A 23,362-nucleotide genomic window follows, 5' to 3' on the forward strand; every position below is an offset into this window, starting at 1 on the left:
AATATTCTATTCTTTTTTGCTTTTTCATCTTATAAGCGTCAGAGATATTACTTTTAACGCATATACTAGTCTGATTTGGTTGACCAAAGAAACATTGCAGAAGATGAAAATAATAATTGACATGAAACATTAAGATCTAAATATTGCTAATTTCGCTAAACCTTGTGGAATGACAAAAAGTATCAAATTTAGAGGAATTATGGTTATTAATTGATGAGCCATAAAATTTAATTTAAAACGACCATCGCTGATTCATTAAATCACCGATTAAAGATGGTTATAACGAACAAAGAGTGCTTAATACATAATTAACTATTTTGTTTAAAGATATGTATAATTTTTTTAAAATATATATATTTTTCAAAAATGTGCTATTTCTGCGACGAACCACATTTCGCATTTATTTTGTTTAACAATTCATTTAAGCAGAAATTATTTTGATTTAGATACAAAAAAAAAATAATGGGAGAGAGTATATAATTTAATTATTTTAAGTGAAATATAAAATATTTTCCCAATTAACGTTAAGAGAGTAATGTGTCCTCATTCTCTATATTGTTTTTGAACCATACGCTACGAAGATCCAGTATTTTAAAATGTGGAAGATAAAAAAATTTCTTTCCTATTTTATTTTAATGTAATTTTAATTTTGTACATTTTTAATAGATAATATTTAAATAAGAATATTTTCTATCTATAATAACTTTAAATATTACATTTGATTGTGTCCAATATCTGAAAAACAAAATATAATCCGAACTAGGTGGTAACTAATATTAAATAACAAATTCATTGTTTCTCGTATTTTATATCAATTCTAAAATGCATGTATGAAATTTCTAATATTGTATTTGTTTTTTTTTTGTAAACCAAAATATAAATATAATTAAATTAAATTTGTTTTCTTTAAATTTTAGTTTAAAATATTGAGACAACTCCATAATTTAAAAATATTAATTTGACCTCAAATACTAAAGGTGAGATGACAACGTTGCATATAAGGAAATTTCGAATTTAAGAACATGAGTACAATTAATTCCTAATTATCTAAATCTTCATCAATTCAAAAATTACCGCCCTTTCATTATAGGTAAATTTTAAGAAAATCTTTGAAAAAAATCAATAAACAAACAATAAAGGATGTGGCAACATCGTAATGTATATTTAACGTGACTTTTGTAAACACTGTGTCAAGCTTTTTAGGTTATCAGTCAAAATTTCCAATTAGAACTGTTCCATGGGCGCGACGAAATGAATCCCGCATTACGGCCTTTAATCCAAAGTTGTGTGACAGTGACATTCGTTCTATACGCGTTTTTGTCACTGTTCCGGGAAGCTTTTTTCAGTCCCCTGCCTTTTGGCTTCATACTTACTTTGGGTTTAATATGTGCGATCCACCTTTTAAGAGTGCCAGCTCCAGAAAAAAGTTCAGTAGAGGCAATATTTGGTGCGGAGCTTAGTGAACCTGAGGGTATTAAAGTGACAACTATCGCCCATAGAGGTGCATTATTAGATGCACCTGAGAACAGTCTGGCAGCTTTTGAAATGGTGAATAAACACTACAACAATTTTATACATGTCTAAAAATTCCGTTTTAGTGCAAAAATGAAGGGCCTATTGCGGTTGAATTCGACATTTGCCTAACAAGTGATGGTGTTCCAATTGTTTTTCACGACTCAACACTGGAAAGAATGACTGGTCTGCCTCAAGTAGTTAGTGAAACAAAGTGGGAAGAATTATCTAAAATAGATATATCTGTCAAGCATTTATATAAGTAAGTTTTTTACATTCAATTTTAATTTGACTGTTATAAATACTCTTTTTAACAGGGACAGGTATCCTAACACTAATATTCCTACGCTGGAGCAAACTATTACTCAACTACTAGCATCAGGGCAAAAAATGATTATTGATATTAAAGATAATAACACTAAGGTATTGCTTTTATAGTTTGCCTTATTTAAATAAAAAAATTAAGAGGTTTTGTTTTTCAAATATTTCCAATGACAAACAAAGGACTGATAACATGTGATTGCATAATTTTTTTAAACATTTCAAACATTTAAATATAATACATTGCATGTTTACATATTTTTGATTAATAACTAAAAACATTTTTAACATCAATAATATTATTATATACATTTACTTATTGCTTTTTTATTTTAGATGGTTAAAGTAATTCATGATCTGTTCAAAAATCATAATGAACTGTATAGCAGAGCTGTGGTATCAACCTTTTTCCCTAACCTTATATACCTGGTAAGTAAAAGTACACTCATTATTTGATTAAGTTCTATAAAACATAACTGTTTTCAGATTAGAAGGGGTGATCCGAAAATAGTGTGTTCAATGGCCTGGCGTCCGCATGCTTTCGCTTACACTTCATACAGTTATCCAGAAGGAAAGGGTCCCAAAAAATATGAACAGTGGTACAAACATTTTGCCGCGCTTGTATATGACGAAATTGTCGCTTGGGCTTTACCTAATTTCCTTTACCATCTTCTAGGGCTCTCATTTGTACTCCTCCATAAAGATGCTGTGACTGCGTAAGTATATATATGATATATTTTTTAAATGAAAAAGCACTCATTGGTCTTTATCTCATTTAAACTTACAGGCAGACAATTATTGAGTGGCGGAAAAAGGGCGTTAGGGTGATGGCGTGGCCAGTTAATAGTCCAGTTGAAAAACAGCATTTCGCTCGCAACCTTAAAGTAACATATCTAACAGATACCCTCACTGGTGAAAGCTCCACACATTTATTGCCTTAATTTTTGTAACAACCTGAAAACATGGAAAAAAATATTATATTATTTTGGGATATCAAATTAGCAGTAACAATTTACAAATAAATGGTCTTGATGTAAAAATTCATAGACAATTATCAACTCCAAATGAATAAATATTTTTGTTATATTTAATTTTGGTAACAGATAATTTACAACTGTTTTTTAGTTTAAATTTGATGATGGTCATTTAAACTAATAAGTAAAACTAATTTAGTAAATTATATTTTATTAACAATATTTTATAGAAGAGTAAAATCGAATAATTTCTAAATAATTGTTTGGTAATTTGTATAATATATTATTTTACGTAAGAAAATATCTTGCCTATATATGTATTATGAATTTTCCTGAAACTATAGTATTATTTTTAACTTTTGACTGAAACATAATCTACAAATTTTTCTTCATAGACTGTTTCATTCCTGAAATAATATAGCAATCAATAAATTTTGTTTTAGGAATAATTATCACTTTATTTAGCAGCTATATAAGACTAATTGAGGATTATAAACTAAAGTATAATTTATGTGATTTTTAATGTGAAAGCACAAAACAGTTTATATATTTATGCATTTATTTTAATATATTGTATTATTTTATTTATATTCAAAACGGACCAAAGTACAATAAGATGTATTAAGTTGTTGGTGCAATTTATAAGTTTAATTATATTTAGTTATGTTTTTAAAAACATATGTTATTTTCAGTTTGAATAAAATACGGAACTTATACATATATTGGTGTTTTCTTAGTTTTATCTTCGTATGATATTTTTGTCCTGACTTTTTTAACCTGCAAGCACCTTCAAAATATAAAATAAAAATAGTATTTACAGTGGTAAGTTATTTCATAAAATCAATATTTTGAAAACAACGAAATTTAATTGAAAAGCACATATTAGTCTGATTTGGTTGATCAAAAAAATAACATTCAAATATATTTTCTTTTTGTTACACTATTTAATAATATTTTTAATACACATTTATTCATACTATAATTTATTTTATTTTATTGAATAACCCACTTTCAGTGAGAAGAAAGAAACATTGCACCACATATAAGAGGAGAATAATAATTAACATGGAACAATATTCTAACAAAAAACAACTCCTTTTATAGAATTGGAATAACGTAAACGAAATCCTGTCTTTTTTTCTAGATAAACAAAAATATATGAATTATCCTCTAGAATTTTAGCGAGGAATACTTTGAAGTGGTGAATGAAAAGTTCAATAGAATAGAAATTAGATGGTAAACAATACATTCATTCAAGTATAAGTTTGGATCCTAGATGCAATACAAAAGTGTGGAACATGTTGGATTCCTTTTCTTGAAGTGATATAGGGCCATTACAGAAAATTATTGATAAAATGGATCGTATCATATATAGAGATATTATGAAAAAAATAATTATGTGACAGTTCCATGGTTTTATATGGATGATAATGATCCAAAACTTTGTTAAAAGATAATCATGTTGACGTTCTCAATTAACCAGCGCAAAGTTCGGATATCAATCCAATTAAAAATTAATAGAACGACGAGCCTCGATTAAAATACGAAAAACCAATTTTAGATGGTTATTAATTGGAGTTTAATTTTAAACGACCGTTGCCAAAATCTCATTGAATCAATACCTCGCCGTTTACATACGATTATAAAGCAAAATATTATGTATAAATTATTTAACAATTATTATTTAAATGTGTGCTATTTCCCATGCCACCACTGTATTTAAACACAATAATAATATTTAAATTTAAGTTAACTCTGCGATAAATAAAAAATTAAAAACAAAATATTTTTTTATTTTTTATTATAAATATAACTGTAATTTGCATTTATTCAAATAAATCATTTTATTATTATCTCTTTATTGCCTTTGTCTGTTCTTTTTGTTCTGTTAAGGCTCTTGATTCATGGACAAAGACCACAAAATTTATTCCCTGAAACAATTGAGATTAGATACTATGTAATTAAAAATGGTGGATGGTATATTACATTTTGTCTAGCAGCTCTGACAAAACCATCATTTGAGGTGACTGTGACAGCCTGTATTCTATCTCCAAATGTGAATACAGTAAGAGATCTTTGTTTTATTTTTCCACTAACAGCTAAAGCCTTTGTATTTGAAAATTGAATTTTATTGAAGATTTCAATATTTTGATCAGTTTCTGCAGTATCTTCTGCAGTAGCATCATCTGGGAGCACAATAATTCTATTTAGTAATTCTTCAGCTCTGATTTTTTCATTAGGACCACCTACAGTGTTCACAATTTCCATAAAGCTATTTTTTGCAGTTTCACAACAGTATAAAGTTTTCCCTAAAAATTTTCAATTTTTTAAAATTACACAGATAATAAATACAATACAAACCTTTAAAAAAATCATCTAAAAGTGGTTTTGTAGGCCTTAATCTTTCCCATGCAGCTTGTTGACTTAAAACAGGAACAGAAAAATCATAAATTTCGGCACTACCATTTGTTACTGAACTACAATAGGCCAGCATTGCTGACACATCCAAATTTACTTTTGAAATATGGGAAGTATTTTTGGTTGATAAACAGTTACATTCTGATTCATCTTTATTCACCCCAGAGAAATCATCTAATGTTATATCATACTCATTAATTTTTTCACCTTTGACTGTTATACCTAAAGATTCCAGTTTCTGTGCAATATTTGCCCCAACACCTTGCTCGAAAACAAAGACTATCTGCAAAATATATCATCAAATTCAACTCTAAAATAGCTTACCAATTATGTACCTCTGGTGTTTGAAATAAACAGGGATATAGTTTGGCACATTCTACAAATTCCTCTGCCTGATCTATAATACTTCTGACACCATAGCTTGCATCACCCATACATATCTGACTGACGGATCTTGGATTCCTTGCAATAACTTTTGTCCATGTTAAACCATTGTTACTCACTATATCCACTGTTATTTTTCTACCATCAAGTAAAAATACTTTATTGATGTTTTGGCAGTCTGGCAGGGTTTTCAATACATTTATTAAAGCAGAAAAATGGGTTAAATTTGAACATTGCAAATGTTCTTTTTTTAATGTTCTATTTTTGTGCACCTAAAGAAACTGTTTTTATTTAATAATTACGATAAGAGTTGTATACCTTTTTAAGAAATTTCAGTTCCTGGTTGATTTTTCTTCTTAATTTCTGTATACCATCAATATTTTCATAACCTTCAGTGTCAATTAATAATTTTTCACCATAATTGATTTTCTCTGAAATTAAATTATTTAATGGCTCCTGTTCATTTTCCATTTTTAACGAAATGAAATTTTTCTTCTAGAAGTTCAAGGATTAATCTAGTATTTTTCACTTATCTCTTCAACAATAGCTTTAATCTTTTTTTTTTAATATTGACAATTAAATGTTTTGTTAGGTTATATCGACCATAACCTGTATAAAAGCATGGTGTTTATTTTGTTGTAAATAGTTTGTTCTTATTATTTTAAACATGAGTTTTAACGGATATAAAGATAAAATCCAAGAAGGTGATACCGTAGTGTTATATCTGTCAATAAATCAAATCTATAGCCTCAAAGCAGAATCCAAAACTACAAGTAAAAAAGGGACAGTGATAGAAAATGTATTTCAAACTCCCTATGGAGCCCTAAAATGTGAAGAACTGATAGGAAAAACATTTGGTAGTAAAATTAATCTATCTAAAGGCTGGGGATATATACTTCAACCTACTCCAGAATTATGGACTATAACATTACCCCATCGAACACAAATCATCTATACTCCAGATATTAGCATGATAATTTTACAACTAGAAATTAATCCTGGATGCGTTGTTATTGAAAGTGGAACTGGTAGTGGATCTTTATCACATGCATTGATAAGGGCTGTGAAACCTCATGGACATTTGTACACATTTGATTTCCATGAAATCAGAGCACAAACTGCAACTGAAGAATTTAAATCCCATGGTTTGGAGCAATATGTGACTGTGCAACATAGAGATGTTTGTGAAAATGGATTTGGAGAAGATCTTAACAATAAAGCAGATGCTGTTTTTCTGGACTTGCCTCATCCATGGCTGGCTATTCCGCATGCCATGAAAGCTATCAAAGAAACTGGTGGCAGGTTATGTTCTTTTTCACCATGCATTGAACAAGTGCAGAAGAGCTGCTCAGTCCTGTCCAGGTTGAAATTTCAAGAAATAGAAACTATTGAAGTTTTACAAACTCAATATAATGTACAAAACAGGAATCTACCAGTACTTAATCTTGACTTTGTTAAGACTGAAAGAGAAGAAGGCAAGGAAACTGAAAAAAAAGAAAAAGAGACTATTAAATGTGTGACTTCTGTGCCCCCAAATAGTTTACCAGGGCACACTGGATATTTAACTTTTGCCACATTGTCTCCAAGCTGGGCTAGAAGCATTCAAATTAATTTGAATAATGATTGTGACAATGATTCTAATCAATAAATTTTTTTTTATATTATAATAGTTTTTATTAATTAATTGAATACTTTCATTGTTTTACTGAATGTATATTAACATACTATATGGAAACACTTTGTAACAAATATGGGATTAGATGGTACACTATTAATTATGATTTCACATTATCTACTTTAAATGGACAGATCTTAAGTCGTAAATTATTTTAATAACAGGTTTTTTTTCTAATATTAAATTTGATGATGGTCATTTAAACTAATAAGTAAAACTAATTTAGTAAATTATATTTTATTAACAATATTTGATAGAAGAGTAAAATCGAATAATTTCTAAATAATTGTTTGGTAATTTGTATAATATATTATTTTACGTAAGAAAATATCTTGCCTATATATGTATTATGAATTTTCCTGAAGCTATAGTATTATTTTTAACTAAAAAACTAACTAACTAACTAATATTATATTAGCAAATTTTACAGAGCCTTTCTATCTTTAACACAAAGATTGGTTCTGAATATGATTGTAGTGCAATAATTAATTAGTTCTGTTCTCCAGAGCTCAATCGAATGAATATTATATTCATTTATCCTTAAATATAAATTTTAAAGAAAATACATAAATGAGGCGAGTAAAATTAAAGATACAAATTCATTTTCATATCTATTAAATTAAGTTAATATTTCGTGACAGAGCCCTTATTTTTTATCAGAATTTTTAAATTTTGGGTTGATCAAATTTCTTTATTCACAATCTTCCACAGGTCCTCAATGGGGTTAAGATCTGGACAGTAGCACGTTATTATTGGGAATGTTAATATTCTGAAATTTATCCTTTATTCCATTAATTTCTCTTAAATGACCCATTTAAATAATATAAAAGCAAAACTATTACATTTTCAGGTCTATGTTAAATAGTACCCACTGTGTTTTTAGGATAACAGATATTGTTCTTTGGACATCTCATTTAACAAATACCATTTGAATTACGCAACTTAAACTTGCTTTAATTAGAAAACAGTACTGTATTTTACTTGATAGAGGTCCTGTATATTTTTTCATGGAAATTCGTACGCGTTAACATCCTGTAGTTCCTTTTTAATTTCAATTGCTGATATGAATCCTTCATGAGTTATACAATTTTTTATTATTAATTTATCAAATTTGTTATATACCCATTTTAGAGGGTGTTAAACCAGTGGAGTAGTGAGATTTTCTATTAAAAATTTGCCAGCATGATTTGATGATATGTAGTATGTTGTTAATATAAAATGTGTGTGTATAAAAATAATAAAAATATTAAACACCTAATGTTGTAAAATATTTTATATTTATTTTTCTAATTTTGTATGTGTAAATTTAAAAATGTTGTTCACTTGTATTTTCAAAAACGAAATATTAATTAAGTAGTTACCAGTTTCATCGCTATAAGCGCTGTGATCGGTACCTGATGGCGCCCCCTAATTATAAAAGGTTTTAACTAAACTCGGAAAGAAGAAGTCTGTTGTGTAGGCTGTGGTTTGCAGTGAAATTAACCTCACTTTAGTCTAACGGCGTTTGTTGACCGTCATAGACTGATTTACCGTAAATTGTCATTAGAGCATATAATTTCAACCATGTCTGCCGATTTTTATATACGTTACTACGTGGGACACAAGGGTAAATTCGGTCACGAATTCTTGGAGTTCGAGTTTCGTCCCGATGGCAAATTAAGGTACGCCAACAACTCTAACTATAAAAACGACACAATGATCCGTAAAGAGGTCTACGTGCATCAAGTTGTTATGGAAGAGCTGAAACGGATTATCGTCGACTCTGAGATAATGCAAGAGGATGATTCTTTGTGGCCACCACCAGACAGGATAGGCAGACAGGAATTGGAAATCGTAATTAACGACGAACACATCTCTTTTACCACATCTAAAACCGGATCATTAGTGGATGTTAGTCAGTCCAAGGATCCTGAAGGACTTCGATGCTTTTATTATTTGGTTCAGGACTTGAAGTGTCTTGTGTTTTCACTCATTGGTCTTCATTTTAAGATCAAGCCAATATAAATTGTATTGTCAATGTTTTTGTAATAAAATTTTTGGAATATAATTTATTTTCTTATATTGTTGTTCATTATTGCTATAAGCTCTAAGATACCTTTTATTTTTAGTATGTTATAAAATAATTATCACATAACATATTTAAAGCAAATATATTTTTCAAAGTATAAAATATTAACAGGAAAAATAAAGTCAATATTAATCTTTTTTATAAATTATGCAATTTCATATCATGAATTAAATGTTATAATCATCCTGATGATAAAGTTCTGAAAGCAGCCTGTAAACATATGATGGTGCATTTCCCCCTCTGAAATAAAACCAGTTAACTCCCTTCTCTTTATGCTTTACAATCATACTTACTGGTGACAAATAAATAGAGTAACAAGTTCTGGTGGAACATAATCAAATACTGGATTAAGAACTTCCACTTTATTTAATATTGGCCCACTAGAATATGGAATAACATTTGCTGGTGATGCCATGGTGTTGAATGCTTCTTTTTGTGCATGTGAACCAATGTGAATAGGCGTAAACTTATACATATGTGATAACACAAGCACTGGCACTGAATAATGTTTTGCTGCCAAAGCAACACCATGTACCCCACTAGCTGCTCTTAAACCACCATTAGCTAAAACTGTATGAGTCCCAATAATGACTTTATTAACTCTGGACATCATGGCAAATACAGCAGTGTCAGGGATAACTGTTGTTAGAATATTGCTTTTTGCCAAACTTCTGGCCATTTCATGTCCCTGCAAATAAATGTAACTTCATATTCTAATGGTGAAGTGTAATAAAATTTCTTACATTATATGTTGGTGCTTGTTCTACAATTATAACATTAATAACTCTGTTTTCAGCTGCACTCTTCAAGAATTTTTCAACAGAATTTGATTTTCCAACAGTTAATATTATTTCATTTGTGTGAATATGTTCTGAAGCTTGAGCTGCTATATTTTCTGTGCTGAAATTACAAAATGATCATTAACATATACTTAAAAAATCTTCAAAAATACCTTGTCTCCAATTCAGTTTTATATTCAGATAAGTGATCTAACAATGTGGATTTTAATGAATCTAATGTCTCTGTATAATCCAAATTATCATCTGAATTTGACCTAACTATGTGGTGTAAAGACTGCCCCTCAACTTTTCTCTAAAAGATGTAAATGAGATCAACAATTTGAAATTGTGATATGCACATTAATTATACCTTTGCGACAATTTCATACTCTTCTCTAATAACTTTTAAAATATGCCTCATAACATTTGTAGCTGTGGCTTCTTGAGGTAATGATTCTGATAAAAATCTGATTCTCTTCTTTACCAAATTCATCAGTTCACTAGCATTCTTCCAATCTCTTTCTGATATTAATGTTTTCAGTATGTCTTCAGTTCTTAAAGCTATGTCATACGAGGTGTACAGTTTCCTGAAACATATTGCATCATTAAGTATTTTATTCTTTAATAATTATAGTGTCCACTTACTTTTGTCTTATATCACTAATAAGCTTAATGACATCAGATAAGTCCTCTTTTTCAGGCATCGTATAAAAATATTATTAAAAATTTAAATTCAATAAAATTTATATTAGGTTATGTCTAAGCACGGAACATATAAGTCGGATAGTTCATATGATTCACAAAAGTCGGCGTTTTTGGAGGAGGGGGTGACGTAAAGAACATTAATTTGTATAAGTATCAAATTACAGAGTAACAATGTTTCAAAAAATATTAAATGAATCACATAGATAAATAATTAAAAGCAATTCTATATATTATTTTCTATTATATATTTTTAAATAAAATTTTGTTGCCTACGTCCATCGATACGTCATGCGCCGTTAGGCCGTCATAGGTTTTGTGTGTGCGTTTATTTAGAAATTTCCATATAACCTTATTTTTAGATGACAGTTTCTATTTTCGAATGTTTACTTTTTGTTTTGTTTTTTATTAAGGAACTTTTTAATGGTGTTCAAAACATATAATTATACGGCACCATGCACAAAAATGAAGTTAAGCAATTATTCAACAAATCTTACCATTTCAAAAAAAAAGAAGATTGGATTTTACCGCAGGAGGTTTTTAATTTCCCGAAGTGGAAAATTCCTGGTTTACAGTCCAGCAAAGAAGAACTAAATTATATTAAAGGTTTATTAAATGGAGTAAACTTAGAAGAATGGTCTTATCATACAAAATCTAGAGATCCTTCAAGTTTTGTCATTCAAAGACTGAAACAAAATATTCATCCAGAATTGTTAACACAGGTAGGAAATTGTAATAAGAAATTTTAAAATATTCTTTAACATTGTTTCAGGCCTGGTGTAAGTTTTATGAGTGTGTCAACAAATTTCCAATTGTTCCTCAGTATGCTATCAACTTAAATATTGTAAATACACTTCATATTTGCGAAGCTCCTGGTGGTTTTATATGTTCACTAAACCATTATTTAAAATCAAACTTTCCAGCAGTACAGGTAAAAATAATACTATCTCTGACAATATTTCTTTACTTAAATTTTAGTTAAACTGGATTGCCAACACATTGAATCCAAATTATGAAGGGAATCCTGTATCAGATATGATTAATGATGACCGTTTAATAAGATTTACTTTAAATAATTGGTGTTTTGGTAAGGATAATACTGGTGACATAAAAGAATATGAAAATTTTCTTGATATCACAACAAAAATTAATAACATTAAAAAGGTTAGAATTAAAATTTTGCCAGTAACACATTGTACAAGACAATTTTTAGAGGGACTTGGTGACAGCAGATGGAAGTGTAGATTGTATGCAAGACCCTGGAAATCAAGAATCTCATGTAGCACACTTACATTATTGTGAAACTATGATAGCTCTATCAGTTCTAGAAACAGGTACTAATATTTAATATATTCTTCTATATTTACCATTCATTATATTTTAGGGGGAACTTTTATTATTAAAATATTTACTATGTTTGAGGAATCAACTATAAGCCTACTGTATCTTCTAAACTGTGCGTTTGAATCTGTAACTGTCCATAAGCCTTGTTGTTCAAAGAGTGGCAATTCTGAGGTGTATATAATTTGTACAATCTTTAAAGGAATTGAATCATTAAGCAAAATTTGGGATCAACTACTGTTTCCTTATAGAACTGGTGACATTTTAAATTTCTCTATGTTTAAATTGGAAAATATACCCCATACATTCCTCTTACAAATAGAAGAATGTTCTGAATATTACAAACAGTTACAGATTACAACAATTATGAACAATATTTACCATTTCAACAACAAAGTTCCAGATAACAAAATGCATTATTTAAAATTCAATGTTGCACAGAAATTTATAAACAAGTTTAAAGTAAAAAAAATACGGCAAGAATGTAAAATAGTACCTGGAACAAATATCAATAGGTTATGGAGGAATTATAATGGTTTTGATTCAAACCCTCTTTATTTTACAACTGAAACACTGTTAGAATTTAGTTCAGAAGAAGTAAAATTCGTTAAAGGTAAAAGGTTTGCCCAAGTTCAAACTTCAAAATTTGCCCCTAAAGAAATTATCAATTCTTTAAGGAATAAAAGTTCTTTTGAAAGTTCAAATACTCTTCTATATGTTTTAAGTCTTCAGTCCTTAAAAATGTTGTATAATGTATATGACTTACAAATGTATAGTTTAGATGATTTTAGTGATTTTCAAAAAAAATTAATTAACTCAATAGAATGTGACAGAAATATTATTTTTTTAAATATACCATTTGTCACTCATTTTTTAGTAGGAATATTGTATAATCTGATGAAAGGTTTTAGACATGTATATTTTTGCCAAAATGTGTTAATTTTATATCAGATTAGGTCAGATACTATAATGAGTGTAAAAACATTTTTAGCAAATGTGAATAAAATTGAGACTGACACTTCTGAAACAATCCTTGAGGTTGTTCCATCAAATGTGTTTGATAAAAATCCGTTATTTCTTAAACTTGTGTTACATTATAACAACAATATACAAATTAAGTAAATTGATTCTAATTTATAGAAACAAAAATGAGATGTAAAAATGAAACAAAATGTTAATAACATATATTTTATGTACTTATATCTGATTTATTTTTACAGTGTAAGTTTAAAAATATATATTTACAGCTGATGAAAAAATATTTCAATCCAAAAAACAAATTATCAAAAATAAAATAAATTTAAAACAAATTTCTACAAATTGGACAGGAACTCTTATTGCTGGTGCTGAACCATTTGTACTAAAAATTAAATATGATAAACAATGTCAATAATTTAATTAATGAAAACTTACCAAGCATGCTGAATGGAATTTCTTTTTACATGTTTGGCATGATAACTTGGGTAACTGATATGTTCCCGGATGTAATACCGCGAAGCAAATGTAACATTCTTCTACACCATCAAACTTTTTATCTAAATTATTGTTCCATAAAGCCAAACCATCCCAAACTCTTCCATTCTAAAATATTAATAAAAAATAAGGATATATTTATGTTGACAAAAAATACGTACTTGATGTAAGACGCATTTCTTGAATTGTAAGAGCCAAGGCTTGTGAGTTGTTCCTGCAATTTGCCTATTGCACTGAACTTCAGGTCCCCCTAATGGGTAGTTGGCCGGCAACGTTATCACTATCTCCATGTGCGCTTCATCGACCGTATAAACGGCTATAACTTCTCTTACACTGGGTACCACTTTGATCTAAAACAATTAAATCGCAACATGCTTTGAATTATTATAATTGATAACATACCACCATATTTTTAAACTTGGTTGTGTGTTGCATTACATCTGTCAACTCTTGGTTACACAGGTGGGGAGACACATAGACAGAAGTGACCTTTTCAACTACTTGAGACACCCTTGTCTCTATACTGGCCCACCATTGTCTAACCAAAGCAGGCAGCTGGGCTAATGTTAGAGCATACAACCAACAAACCATTTTTTCTATTTTCTCACTGTTACACTCATCTGAAAATATAGTTGTTTAAACATTCCAAGTACTATTAATATATTACCTTTAATATCTAAATTGGGCTTTTCCAAAAACAGGTCCAGCAAGGCTTTGGATTTGCCTTCATTGAAATGTAATACTTCTGCTGGCATTAATCTGAACAAGTTGTTCAAAAAGTTCTTCAACAAATCTTCATTCCTGAAAACCATACACCATAATAAAAGTAGCATAAGTTGTGCAGCATAAATTACCTTAACCAATCAGCATATTGATATCGAAGTTCTGTTGGCGATTGCTCGCATAAGTTTAACAATACATCCCAAAGAAGTAGGTATGCAAAAGTATATGTAAATGAATCTGTAGACGTTTTAACAGTGCAACTATCCTCACCCAATCTGCAAATGATTCAAATATCAAGTAACAGTTTTATAAAAAATAAAATAACCTACTTGAAATCTGATAACATGCTATTAACTATTTCATGAGTTTCTACTAATTTTTCTTTGAACTGTTCAAAGGTAAGTCCCTTCTTGTGAGGAGTATTTGTATTCACAGCCTCAAAATCTATATTTATCAGTCCTGGTACTAATTTCATAAGCATTTTATAACCCCACATTTGTAGATTTGGTAATTTACTGATTAACAGAGCACAGCTTTTTTTGAGGAATTTTGTCCACTTTGGCAATGAACTTTCATTAAATTTAAATATGTATTTGTGGTTAACATAGTTAATAAGTTCTCCAAAATATTGAATAAAGGCGATATATTTAAGTTGATTTTTGTAATCCATATTTTCAAATTGTTCTGAAAAGTGATTAATTAGTTCATAAATATTTTTAAATTTTTGAAATTACCTGCTAAGTACAGCCACAGTTGAGCCAGATCAGCATGAATACTTTCCACCAATACATCTCTCCATTCATTAACAAAATTATGATTTTCATATTCTTGTTGCAACTTACAGATTTGTTCCTCTGTTTTTACATATAAATCTACCACAGCGGCGCTTATTGCTTGTACTTGAATTTTTTGGTAATGAGATCTGGCTTTCAAACAATTTGAAGCCCAAGACACCAAAGACAATACTCCAAAATCCCAATGTCTTCTATTCAAAGATGAGATTTTTTGGGAAATCAGGCCAACACATAGCCTAATAATTTCTATTATTTCCTCAACTTTCATCCAACTAATATTGTGCCTGAAAAATCAACATCTTTAAAAATAGGAATGACACAGTGACATCACATCGCTTACGACTCATATAAGAATTGAGGTACATTCTGTAGTCTAAGTGCTTCAATTTTACCAAATACTTCTGCAATTTGTACATCAATTTCATTGCAATGTAACAAACTTCTAAGTATTATCACATTATCAATGGTATCATACTTATTTTGAACATAATCAAAGTTAAGACTAGAACCTAGAGTTTGAGTGAGGTGTAGACGACTTAAACTTGGACCATTGGGAATTTCCAAAGTGAATTCTTCATAAATCCTTGTTAAATCTGTGGGTAAGATGTCTTTATATAAGTAATGAACAGATTTGCACCAGAACCAGCTTTCAGAAAGAACTTTTTCTTTAAGGTATAATTTCAGGTCACTTTTTTTATCTGCTGAAGACTCCTCTATTGTTTGTTTGAGTTGATTTTTGGTCAAATTAACATACATTTTAATATCCCAGTAATACTTGACCTGAAAATATAACGTTTTACTTTAATATATTAATAAAAAGAAATTAAATGCTAGGCTTACATTTTTATAATGGAATAAGTAGGAGTCACAAATGGCAACGTCGTATAATACTGAACAAACGTATTGTTCAGGATTTGATATCAAAGATAATACAGAGTCATTTGACTTCTCATCTTCGTCCTCGCTGTCGCAATCTTCCGTATCTTCATTGTCTATAGTGTTGGATATAATGCTATTCTTTAGATGCATCCAAACAAAATATTTATAAATGTTAAACTCATCAAAGTCTTCAACACCACAATTAATATCTTCATATGGAGAACAAAGATTGCCAGTTACGTATTCCGCCGCTTTGCACAGTTTAGTTATGCGTTCATTCTCAAATGTTACAAATTGCCTATTTATAAATACGTTAACGACATCACTGGCAAAAGGAATACTTTTTTTGATGTAATTCGTTACTATTAAAGTGAGATGCTTTATAACACCTTGATTTAGATCACTTTGCAGTAGAACATCTTCGACTGTGGCCGAAAATCTTTTTGTCAGCTCCAAAAATTTCGGTTTATCCAGATTCATGCTTAACAAATTTATTGCATCTTCCCAGGCCGAGTTCATTTCATAGAGGGTGTCAGATGACATAATATCAGGGTCAAAATTATGCTTGCATGATAATTTAAACAATGCCAATAAGAGTTTGTCTCCATAATTTAGAAGCAAATTTTCAGTGTAAACAACAGCGGAAATGTATGACGCCAAACTAACGCACGTATCGAACGTAATTACGAATTCGTCTTGGTTTTCCATTACATTAACCAATTTGTCTATGATTTCTATTACAGCTTCCTTTTGAATAAACAGCTCTAAAAGTATATCTTTAATAAGGAACTTCAGGGTGGTAACAAAATGACAACTTACCCTCATTTTTGTTTTCAGTTAGGGCCAATTTAAAAAGTACACTTAATTCTGGCGTGCTATTGTCGGAAATTTCTTTTTCTGCTAGTGTCACAATAAACTTACTGACATTGTCGTTCTTAAGCCAATTTTGGACCAATGGATTTTGGTTCATTGGGTGTGAGAGGCACTGTGATATACACCAACTCAAACATTCATTTGAAACGTTCTGCAAAATTGAATATTAATTAATGGTTAATTTGAAATAAATTCATCTTACCTTTGATATGGTGTTCATAATGTGTTCCTGTTCAGAACCATCCACATAATTATACAGCAAAAATATTAAATCAACTACATGTTTTGAAGACAAGTCACTTGACATTAACCATTTGTATAAAATATTATCAAATATATTTATCAAAACAAAATTCTCCTCCTTTAGCTTCATCTTCTGAGTCAAATTATAAAAGAAATTTTTAGTGTCAAAATCTACTACCAGTGAATAGAAGTGTTTCATTAAATCTTTGGTTCTGTATTCTTCAATATACTTGACATATTCTACAGAAATATTAAATACCACATTATACAGCTTCATCAAATATGGATCAGGTGGTTGCATTGCTGGATCACAAGGTTTTTCCTGATGTTTTGTTGAATCATTGCATTCAGTAAATTGTACTTTGTTAAGCTTCTTTGACTTTGTAAAATGTTTCAAACATTGCAAGAGTTCTATCTGTTTTGAAGATACATCAATAACATCAAAAGGTCTTATACTTTTCACATTAAACAGTGTGTCTTTGAGAAGGGAAGTTATATTATCAAAGAGATATTCCAAATACAATGAATAGTTCTCAAATCCTACTTGAGAATGGTTCCTGCTCCAGTACTGGGCCAATGAGGCTACATGATTAAAAATGGTTTTATGGCATGCTTGTTTTTCTATGAGGCACCACTCTATTGTAGTAATTACATGCTCACTAATAATTTTTTTGCAGAGGTTTATTTCTGACTGGTTTTTAAGTATCACATATTGTAGACATTCAATTAAAGCCTCAGCCACTGCCACTGATTCTGATCTACTTGCCAAAACGTGTTTCTGTTTTAAACTAAAATGCATGTTAATTAATAACTAAATTAATTTCTAGTATTTAATATTACCCAAGCCGAATATTTTCAAAAAAGTTTGTGTAGAAAATATTAGCTTCAATTGAAGGTGGCAGATGGGACAACAATGGAAGAAGGTTTGGATATATCACTGATGCAGTTCCCTGAGCACCTTGCTTTAAAATTTTATTTAACTTGGGTAAAAATAATTTTTCTATACTTATGTAAGTCCACCAGTTCTAAAAAGATTAAATTTATCCCATGTTTATGTCATTTTGTTATTGGTACCCACCTCAATTGATGACATTATCAATAAAGCTGATTCCCAAACATGAGGTAATACTGAAGGATCAGTTTCATCCAAATTATTGAAAACTGTTGTTGTAACTACTGCAGCCTTTGCATCTAATAAGAATTTTGCATGTTGCATTAAAGCTGCAATAACTTCAAACCATGCTGACCGTATTTGTGGTATTTTATGTTTGGCCAATTTCCAGAACTTGTTATTTGATATAATAACATTATTTAATTCAGCTACTTTTTTAATTTGATCTACAGGTACTTTTGTTAAATAGAGATAATATCCTTGTAGACATGAGACTAACAATCTCTCATATTTTGCTTCAGCATCTTCAGCTGATACCAACTTTGAGTTCATCAGTGTTTGCACATTTTGCTCTATTAAATTATCTGTTATATATAAAAGTATTTCTTCCTGACAAAATATAATGGCCTCTTGAAATTTAGTGGATGGGAAAGTGTCCTAAAAGTTACATTTAAAATATTTGAGACAAATTTAAATTAGGTTAGTTTACTTTGAATGCCTGTGTAGCAACAGAGGCAGCTGGAGGATAACTGTCATACTGAGATGTAAACCATGGTGCCATTAACTGTTTTAAAAATGGAGCTATATTTCTTTTGGCTTTTAAAACAATCTGATGGTGAGCATTGTGTGCAGCTTCTCTCACTCTATTATCTGTATCTGTGGCAAGCACTACAAAATGCCTTGGCCACAATGGCAACAAAGTTTTCACAGTTTCAGGCTCGGAACTTTTGATACTTTCTGCCAGTTCTTGTAACCCCTACAAAACAATATTATGTTTACTATTCACGTTTTGTGTGCTTTTATTAAACCTTGAGTTTAGTAGTTGAATCCCTCTTACTGATTTTCTTCAAAATAAGTTGGAAACTACTATCCATTAGAGCATCAAGTTCTTCTGTGTTACTCAATGAGAAACCACCTAGACCAAAACCAGTCTCCTTTAAGCCAGAAAAGCCTACAAATTGTGAGCCCAACAATTCCGCACTTCTGCCGCTGTTGGATGGCTAAAAGTTAAAGTAAATAACATACATATTGTAGGAATAGGTTAGGACTGTGATATTCTAGTTACCCTTGCGTTATTTTTAGTGCGGTTTGCTACTTTATGTTTTCCACCCATTTTTATTAAATATTATATTAAAATTGTTATGTGTCAATTGCACTGAATCACAAAAAAAATATGATGAACCACTCGGAAAAATAACATATATTACGCATACAGTAACATCACTGTTAAAGAGACAACGTTGCCAATTAGTATGACTGAAAATTTTCATCTCTGATTTATGACAGTATGTGACAAATCTAATTTTCATAAGAAATAATCTAGTTTGTATCAAAAATAAAATGAATCTGATTAATGGTTAATGTTTTTTTCGTTATTGTATTGTTGTGTTTTGTCTTATAAAGAAATTTAATGTTCGATTTGTCAACAATGACCTAGGTATATTACCAGAGTCATCTTTTTTTATATTTAACAACCTTGTGAAGAATTCTGTTAAAATTATAAACGAACGGTTTTAGAGGTCTTTTATAAAAGGAGAACTGTGTAGATTTTAATTAAATATGTCTAATAAATAAAATTGAAAGTGTAATTATATTGGTTTAATTATTTTTATTTGATAATAAGTGTCCCCATCTGTTAACAAAGTCTAGTTCTGTCAAATGTCATACCAAAACAGAGTGCATTGTGAAATGTGCTAATCCCAGATTGTTTTATTCACATATTTTGATAAAGATGTTTTTAGCTAAAAGTGGTGATATGTGATCGTGAGTTCGCCAGTTCGAAGTACAAATAGTGAAAAACTTAAAGAATGGCGGAAAAAACTTCAGTTTCTTGTGCAATTCTACAATCACAACGTTGACTTATGCAATATTTGGTGAGTACATATGCAATTTTTTGAAGGTTAACTTCAAAGTTTACATTCGTAGTTACTTTACATTCATATTAAACGCTTTCAATTGGCTACCAGATTTATTTTTAAATTGAGAGCTGAAAGGTCTGAATAGATCAGCGAAAATATAATAATGTTATGTTGTATACTTGTCCACATTTCGCCAGTGTTTTTATATGAGTTTTCAATTGGTTTTTTACGTTACATGCACGTTTGTTTGTTTATATCTACTTGTGAATGAGAATTAAGTTGTATTTTTATCAATTATAAGATGTAAAATAAGCAGACGTTAAGTAATTCAACAAAATCCGGGTCAGGCCAAGGGCTACCTTAATTCATTACATTGACATACTATTCAGACAGACATGCTTGTACACAAGGACATTTATTATACTTTACTAATATTAAAATTGATCTGCTTTACGTAAATGAAATAGAAGGAAATGTGTCACAATATGCTGATGATTGCCGGAACGTGGGTGTTGATTTACGCCTTCAAAAGTACCGATAAACAATATACAACCGTTTCAACAATAATATTTATGTGTATTGCACTATAAAGGTTGTAATTGCAGGAACAAATACAGGTTATAAAATATCGTACAGGTGTACCTTGTTATCCTCCAATAATTCTAATAAGAATTATTTAACCTGCAAAATATACCTAAAACTAAATTCAATTGTCTATTTTGTTATTTTATTTTTATAAAAATTAGTAATTATTAAATGTTTCTAAAATAATACTCAAGTACTAAATTTTAAATGTATTGTTCCAATGGTCTTCCAATATTCAGTGGGAGCAGAGAAATAACATAGCATACACTATTATTTAATAATTATTTTATATTTTGTTTACTACAATTATTATTATTATTTTGTATGTAAATCAATATAATTTCTAATTAAAATTTTAACAAAATAAATAAGGGATATATTCAACGAATTATCGTCAACGGTTATTTGAAATTAAATTCGACTCTTAATCCGTCATCTAAATTTGATAGTTTTTGATGTTTTAATCGAGACCTCATGTTGTTCCATAACTTTCAATTGGATTTGCATACGGATTTTCCGTTAGTCAATCGAGAACCCCAACGTGATTCTCTTTTAAGCAATTTTGAACAACTTTGGATGCATGTTTCGGATCATAGTTTCTTTACATCTCATATTTCTTTGCATGCAATTTTCAATAATGTTTCTATATCATGCCAAGAAAAGAAATTCCATATCATAACGTTTGCTCCACCATGTTTCAAAGTTTTTGTAGTGTATCAAGGTTTGGAGGACCACGAACGTTTTGTTTACCATTTGATTCCATTCTATTGAACTAGTCTTATTCAAATATTCTTTTTTGATATCAAAGCCTTTTTTAGTGAAATAAATCCTTGGAAGTTTTGTTCATTCAATCGCCGTCTGATTTATCTAAGGGACACACATTGTATGATTCAATTAATTCATTTTTCATTTGCTTAGAAGGCAAGAAATAATTTTGTTTACTAATTCTCTAATTCGTCTGTCTATAAAAGGAGTTTTTTTTGTTAGGACGTTTTATTATATTAATTTCAAATGAGTGTGTTGTGTCATATTTGTTAATAATAATAACATTCTAATACATTTTTAGGGAGCATCTTAAGTTTTTAGCGATGTTAACAATATTTAATCCTTGATGCTTCATATTAATTATTATTTCCTTCTTTTCTGCAGTGCTGCTTTTTTTCACACTCATGGAGTTATACAATAAAATAATATAAATCACATTAAGAACAAATTCTTAATATTAAGAGTATTATTTATAGAGCCTCAAAACTTACATATATTTGAATGTGCTATTTCTTTGGCCCACCAAATCAGCCAAGCAAAAATACGTATAGAATATTGAAATATATTATTAATACTGTCTGGACATAATTTGAATTAAATCTTTTAATGATTAAAAATTATTAATATATGTTGTTGAGTTTATTAATTTAATTTGTAATTGAAAATTATTTTATTTAATATAGAGAAGCTGTTTCATGTGTCACTGAATAACATTTAAATCAACAATATTGATGAATGTGAATTAAATAAATATGACAACACAAACAAAAAAGTTTTAGTATTAGATCCATAACAAATTTTAAACGATGTGCAATATCGCGGTCTAAATATCGTTCATTCTTAATTTTTAACAAAAAAGGAGATTTATGTGATCTTGATAAATACATCAACCGTTTAGTTTCTCCTATTATTATGTATGCGTTTAACCCAGAATACTATTCACGAAGCGATCTTGCCAAAAATGTGTTTAGTGGGTGTATCGTATATTCCAAATCGTATTTGTGTGCCTCAGTTCCACTATCTAGAAAGTAATAATTGTTTGGCCTGGATTTCAGACGGCCATATTTGACAAGTTATATCGGATTATTCAATCTAAGACTGAGTATTATTTCCTCTTCATGAGGTGATCTGTTTTTTGATACTTAACGGTTAAGCTGCGAGTCGGATCATGGTTTTATTCGAAACAGTTTCTGTACTTTTTCATTGAAGTCTAATAAATTTAAAACTTGTTTGATGAGACTTATTAGACATATCGACAACAATATAATACACAAGTTTAATTCTATTTGTATGCTTGTTAATTTAGAGTTAAACCATTCTTTAGATAATCTTCGTTAAATATTTATTATTTCACTAAATAATACATTGAATTATTTATTTGTTCCTTTAACCTACTTATGTTATTGAGTTTTGCAATTTTTGCAATCATTTTAATGTTTACAAATTCGAGCTGGTGACATCGTCAAACCTTTTGCTTGCAATAGGTTTTCGCCAGTTAGTTTAAATGTATCATTTGTCCTAGTTCCTAAAAATAATTAATTAATAACAAAAATAAAGAGATAGCCTCTTTTTGATTTGATACAATCTAGTTTATTAAAACGGTATTTTATATGTTCACTATTCGTGAAAATTGCGTTAATAATGTGGTGATACATTTTAAATTGGTCACATTTACATATTTCATTATTATAATTTTATTAATTAAATTTCAGTAAACAACTTTTATAAGTTTGTTTATATTTATTTTAAATTATTTTATATCGATTATACAAATGTCTTCTTTACATCATATGTATAAATAGGATTCTATTGATGATATTTATATACACTTATATAATTGAAGTAAAATTTCTAATAACCATATAAGAATTTGCCCTTTTCCA

At 29.4% G+C, this 23,362-nt stretch overlaps 8 protein-coding genes across 11 annotated transcripts in view; 5 read left to right on the forward strand and 3 right to left on the reverse strand.

Annotated features, from left to right (window-relative positions):
- The first annotated feature begins 1,179 nt into the window (after positions 1-1,179).
- On the forward strand, positions 1,180-3,527 carry LOC109603356 (glycerophosphodiester phosphodiesterase 1). Of its 2 annotated transcripts, XM_020019840.2 has the most exons (7): positions 1,180-1,548; positions 1,599-1,774; positions 1,830-1,935; positions 2,170-2,262; positions 2,320-2,454; positions 2,510-2,549; positions 2,621-2,831. In XM_020019840.2, exons 1-6 carry the CDS (start codon positions 1,252-1,254, stop codon positions 2,543-2,545), a joined length of 843 nt encoding a protein of 280 aa, XP_019875399.1. In that variant the 5' UTR covers positions 1,180-1,251; the 3' UTR covers positions 2,546-2,549; positions 2,621-2,831. The 2 variants fall into 2 exon arrangements, with proteins under 2 accessions (XP_019875399.1, XP_019875398.1); XM_020019839.2 differs by having other exon boundaries at positions 1,184-1,548; positions 2,320-2,549; positions 2,621-3,527.
- A 1,057-nt stretch (positions 3,528-4,584) lies between these two features.
- On the reverse strand, positions 4,585-6,112 carry LOC109603350 (UPF0415 protein C7orf25 homolog). Its single transcript, XM_049965010.1, has 5 exons — positions 5,928-6,112; positions 5,561-5,881; positions 5,169-5,508; positions 4,794-5,116; positions 4,585-4,738 (listed from the first exon to the last, which is right to left on the reverse strand). The coding sequence occupies exons 1-5, from the start codon at positions 6,078-6,080 to the stop codon at positions 4,658-4,660; spliced, it is 1,218 nt and encodes a 405-aa protein (XP_049820967.1). The 5' UTR covers positions 6,081-6,112; the 3' UTR covers positions 4,585-4,657.
- A 44-nt stretch (positions 6,113-6,156) lies between these two features.
- On the forward strand, positions 6,157-7,276 carry LOC109603352 (tRNA (adenine(58)-N(1))-methyltransferase catalytic subunit TRMT61A). The gene has a single exon (XM_049965011.1). The coding sequence runs from the start codon at positions 6,277-6,279 to the stop codon at positions 7,255-7,257; it is 981 nt and encodes a 326-aa protein (XP_049820968.1). The 5' UTR covers positions 6,157-6,276; the 3' UTR covers positions 7,258-7,276.
- A 1,458-nt stretch (positions 7,277-8,734) lies between these two features.
- On the forward strand, positions 8,735-9,343 carry LOC109603353 (protein mago nashi). Its single transcript, XM_020019838.2, has one exon. It carries the CDS (start codon positions 8,848-8,850, stop codon positions 9,286-9,288), a length of 441 nt encoding a protein of 146 aa, XP_019875397.1. The 5' UTR covers positions 8,735-8,847; the 3' UTR covers positions 9,289-9,343.
- A 74-nt stretch (positions 9,344-9,417) lies between these two features.
- Positions 9,418-10,920, reverse strand: LOC109603365 (translation initiation factor eIF-2B subunit beta). Its single transcript, XM_020019856.2, has 6 exons — positions 10,777-10,920; positions 10,502-10,718; positions 10,305-10,444; positions 10,096-10,252; positions 9,646-10,040; positions 9,418-9,592 (listed from the first exon to the last, which is right to left on the reverse strand). The coding sequence occupies exons 1-6, from the start codon at positions 10,833-10,835 to the stop codon at positions 9,520-9,522; spliced, it is 1,041 nt and encodes a 346-aa protein (XP_019875415.2). The 5' UTR covers positions 10,836-10,920; the 3' UTR covers positions 9,418-9,519.
- Positions 10,921-11,288: 368 nt separating this feature from the next.
- On the forward strand, positions 11,289-13,297 carry LOC109603366 (cap-specific mRNA (nucleoside-2'-O-)-methyltransferase 2). 2 transcript variants are annotated; one of them, XM_020019857.2, is made up of 5 exons: positions 11,289-11,555; positions 11,606-11,764; positions 11,812-11,997; positions 12,047-12,167; positions 12,218-13,297. In XM_020019857.2, the coding sequence occupies exons 1-5, from the start codon at positions 11,289-11,291 to the stop codon at positions 13,294-13,296; spliced, it is 1,812 nt and encodes a 603-aa protein (XP_019875416.2). In that variant the 3' UTR covers position 13,297. The 2 variants fall into 2 exon arrangements, with proteins under 2 accessions (XP_019875416.2, XP_019875417.2); XM_020019858.2 differs by having other exon boundaries at positions 11,606-11,758.
- Positions 13,298-13,348: 51 nt separating this feature from the next.
- LOC109603367 (E3 ubiquitin-protein ligase listerin) lies at positions 13,349-19,465 on the reverse strand. Its single transcript, XM_049964201.1, has 17 exons — positions 19,337-19,465; positions 19,080-19,271; positions 18,761-19,027; positions 18,238-18,708; positions 18,000-18,184; positions 17,119-17,947; positions 16,863-17,067; positions 16,005-16,807; positions 15,505-15,944; positions 15,105-15,448; positions 14,700-15,054; positions 14,502-14,645; positions 14,315-14,448; positions 14,050-14,267; positions 13,809-13,997; positions 13,588-13,755; positions 13,349-13,534 (listed from the first exon to the last, which is right to left on the reverse strand). The coding sequence occupies exons 1-17, from the start codon at positions 19,382-19,384 to the stop codon at positions 13,475-13,477; spliced, it is 5,052 nt and encodes a 1,683-aa protein (XP_049820158.1). The 5' UTR covers positions 19,385-19,465; the 3' UTR covers positions 13,349-13,474.
- Positions 19,466-19,947: 482 nt separating this feature from the next.
- Positions 19,948-23,362, forward strand: part of LOC109603362 (protein roadkill) — a 46,908-nt gene continuing 43,493 nt past the window's right edge. For both annotated transcript variants that reach the window (XM_020019851.2, XM_020019853.2), the window contains exon 1: positions 19,948-20,144. The gene's annotated coding sequence lies outside the window, so the exon portion shown is untranslated. The remainder of the gene's footprint in view (positions 20,145-23,362) is intronic.

This window comes from Aethina tumida, chromosome 3 (assembly GCF_024364675.1).
Source record: "Aethina tumida isolate Nest 87 chromosome 3, icAetTumi1.1, whole genome shotgun sequence".
Classification (NCBI taxonomy): Eukaryota; Metazoa; Arthropoda; class Insecta; order Coleoptera; family Nitidulidae; genus Aethina; species Aethina tumida.

Excerpts from the sequence above, each read along its gene's own strand:
- LOC109603365 (XM_020019856.2), bottom strand. The coding sequence starts at position 10,835 with ATGCCTGAAAAAGAGGACTTATCTGATGTCATTAAGCTTATTAGTGAT. Across the intron at positions 10,445-10,501 it reads AGTATGAAATTGTCGCAAAG|AGAAAAGTTGAGGGGCAGTC; the intron begins GTATAATTAATG and ends TACATCTTTTAG. Across the intron at positions 10,253-10,304 it reads AAAACTGAATTGGAGACAAG|CACAGAAAATATAGCAGCTC; the intron begins GTATTTTTGAAG and ends TTGTAATTTCAG.
- LOC109603366 (XM_020019857.2), top strand. The coding sequence starts at position 11,289 with ATGCACAAAAATGAAGTTAAGCAATTATTCAACAAATCTTACCATTTC. Across the intron at positions 11,556-11,605 it reads ATCCAGAATTGTTAACACAG|GCCTGGTGTAAGTTTTATGA; the intron begins GTAGGAAATTGT and ends ACATTGTTTCAG. Across the intron at positions 12,168-12,217 it reads TCTATCAGTTCTAGAAACAG|GGGGAACTTTTATTATTAAA; the intron begins GTACTAATATTT and ends ATTATATTTTAG.
- LOC109603352 (XM_049965011.1), top strand. The coding sequence starts at position 6,277 with ATGAGTTTTAACGGATATAAAGATAAAATCCAAGAAGGTGATACCGTA.
- LOC109603356 (XM_020019839.2), top strand. The coding sequence starts at position 1,252 with ATGAATCCCGCATTACGGCCTTTAATCCAAAGTTGTGTGACAGTGACA. Across the intron at positions 1,549-1,598 it reads GTCTGGCAGCTTTTGAAATG|TGCAAAAATGAAGGGCCTAT; the intron begins GTGAATAAACAC and ends ATTCCGTTTTAG. Across the intron at positions 1,936-2,169 it reads TTAAAGATAATAACACTAAG|ATGGTTAAAGTAATTCATGA; the intron begins GTATTGCTTTTA and ends TTTTTATTTTAG.
- LOC109603353 (XM_020019838.2), top strand. The coding sequence starts at position 8,848 with ATGTCTGCCGATTTTTATATACGTTACTACGTGGGACACAAGGGTAAA.
- LOC109603367 (XM_049964201.1), bottom strand. The coding sequence starts at position 19,384 with ATGGGTGGAAAACATAAAGTAGCAAACCGCACTAAAAATAACGCAAGG. Across the intron at positions 14,449-14,501 it reads CAATATGCTGATTGGTTAAG|GAATGAAGATTTGTTGAAGA; the intron begins GTAATTTATGCT and ends TATGGTTTTCAG. Across the intron at positions 13,535-13,587 it reads AATTCCATTCAGCATGCTTG|TACAAATGGTTCAGCACCAG; the intron begins GTAAGTTTTCAT and ends TTTAATTTTTAG.
- LOC109603350 (XM_049965010.1), bottom strand. The coding sequence starts at position 6,080 with ATGGAAAATGAACAGGAGCCATTAAATAATTTAATTTCAGAGAAAATC. Across the intron at positions 5,509-5,560 it reads GTTTATTTCAAACACCAGAG|ATAGTCTTTGTTTTCGAGCA; the intron begins GTACATAATTGG and ends TATATTTTGCAG. Across the intron at positions 4,739-4,793 it reads TCAGAGCTGCTAGACAAAAT|GGAATAAATTTTGTGGTCTT; the intron begins GTAATATACCAT and ends CAATTGTTTCAG.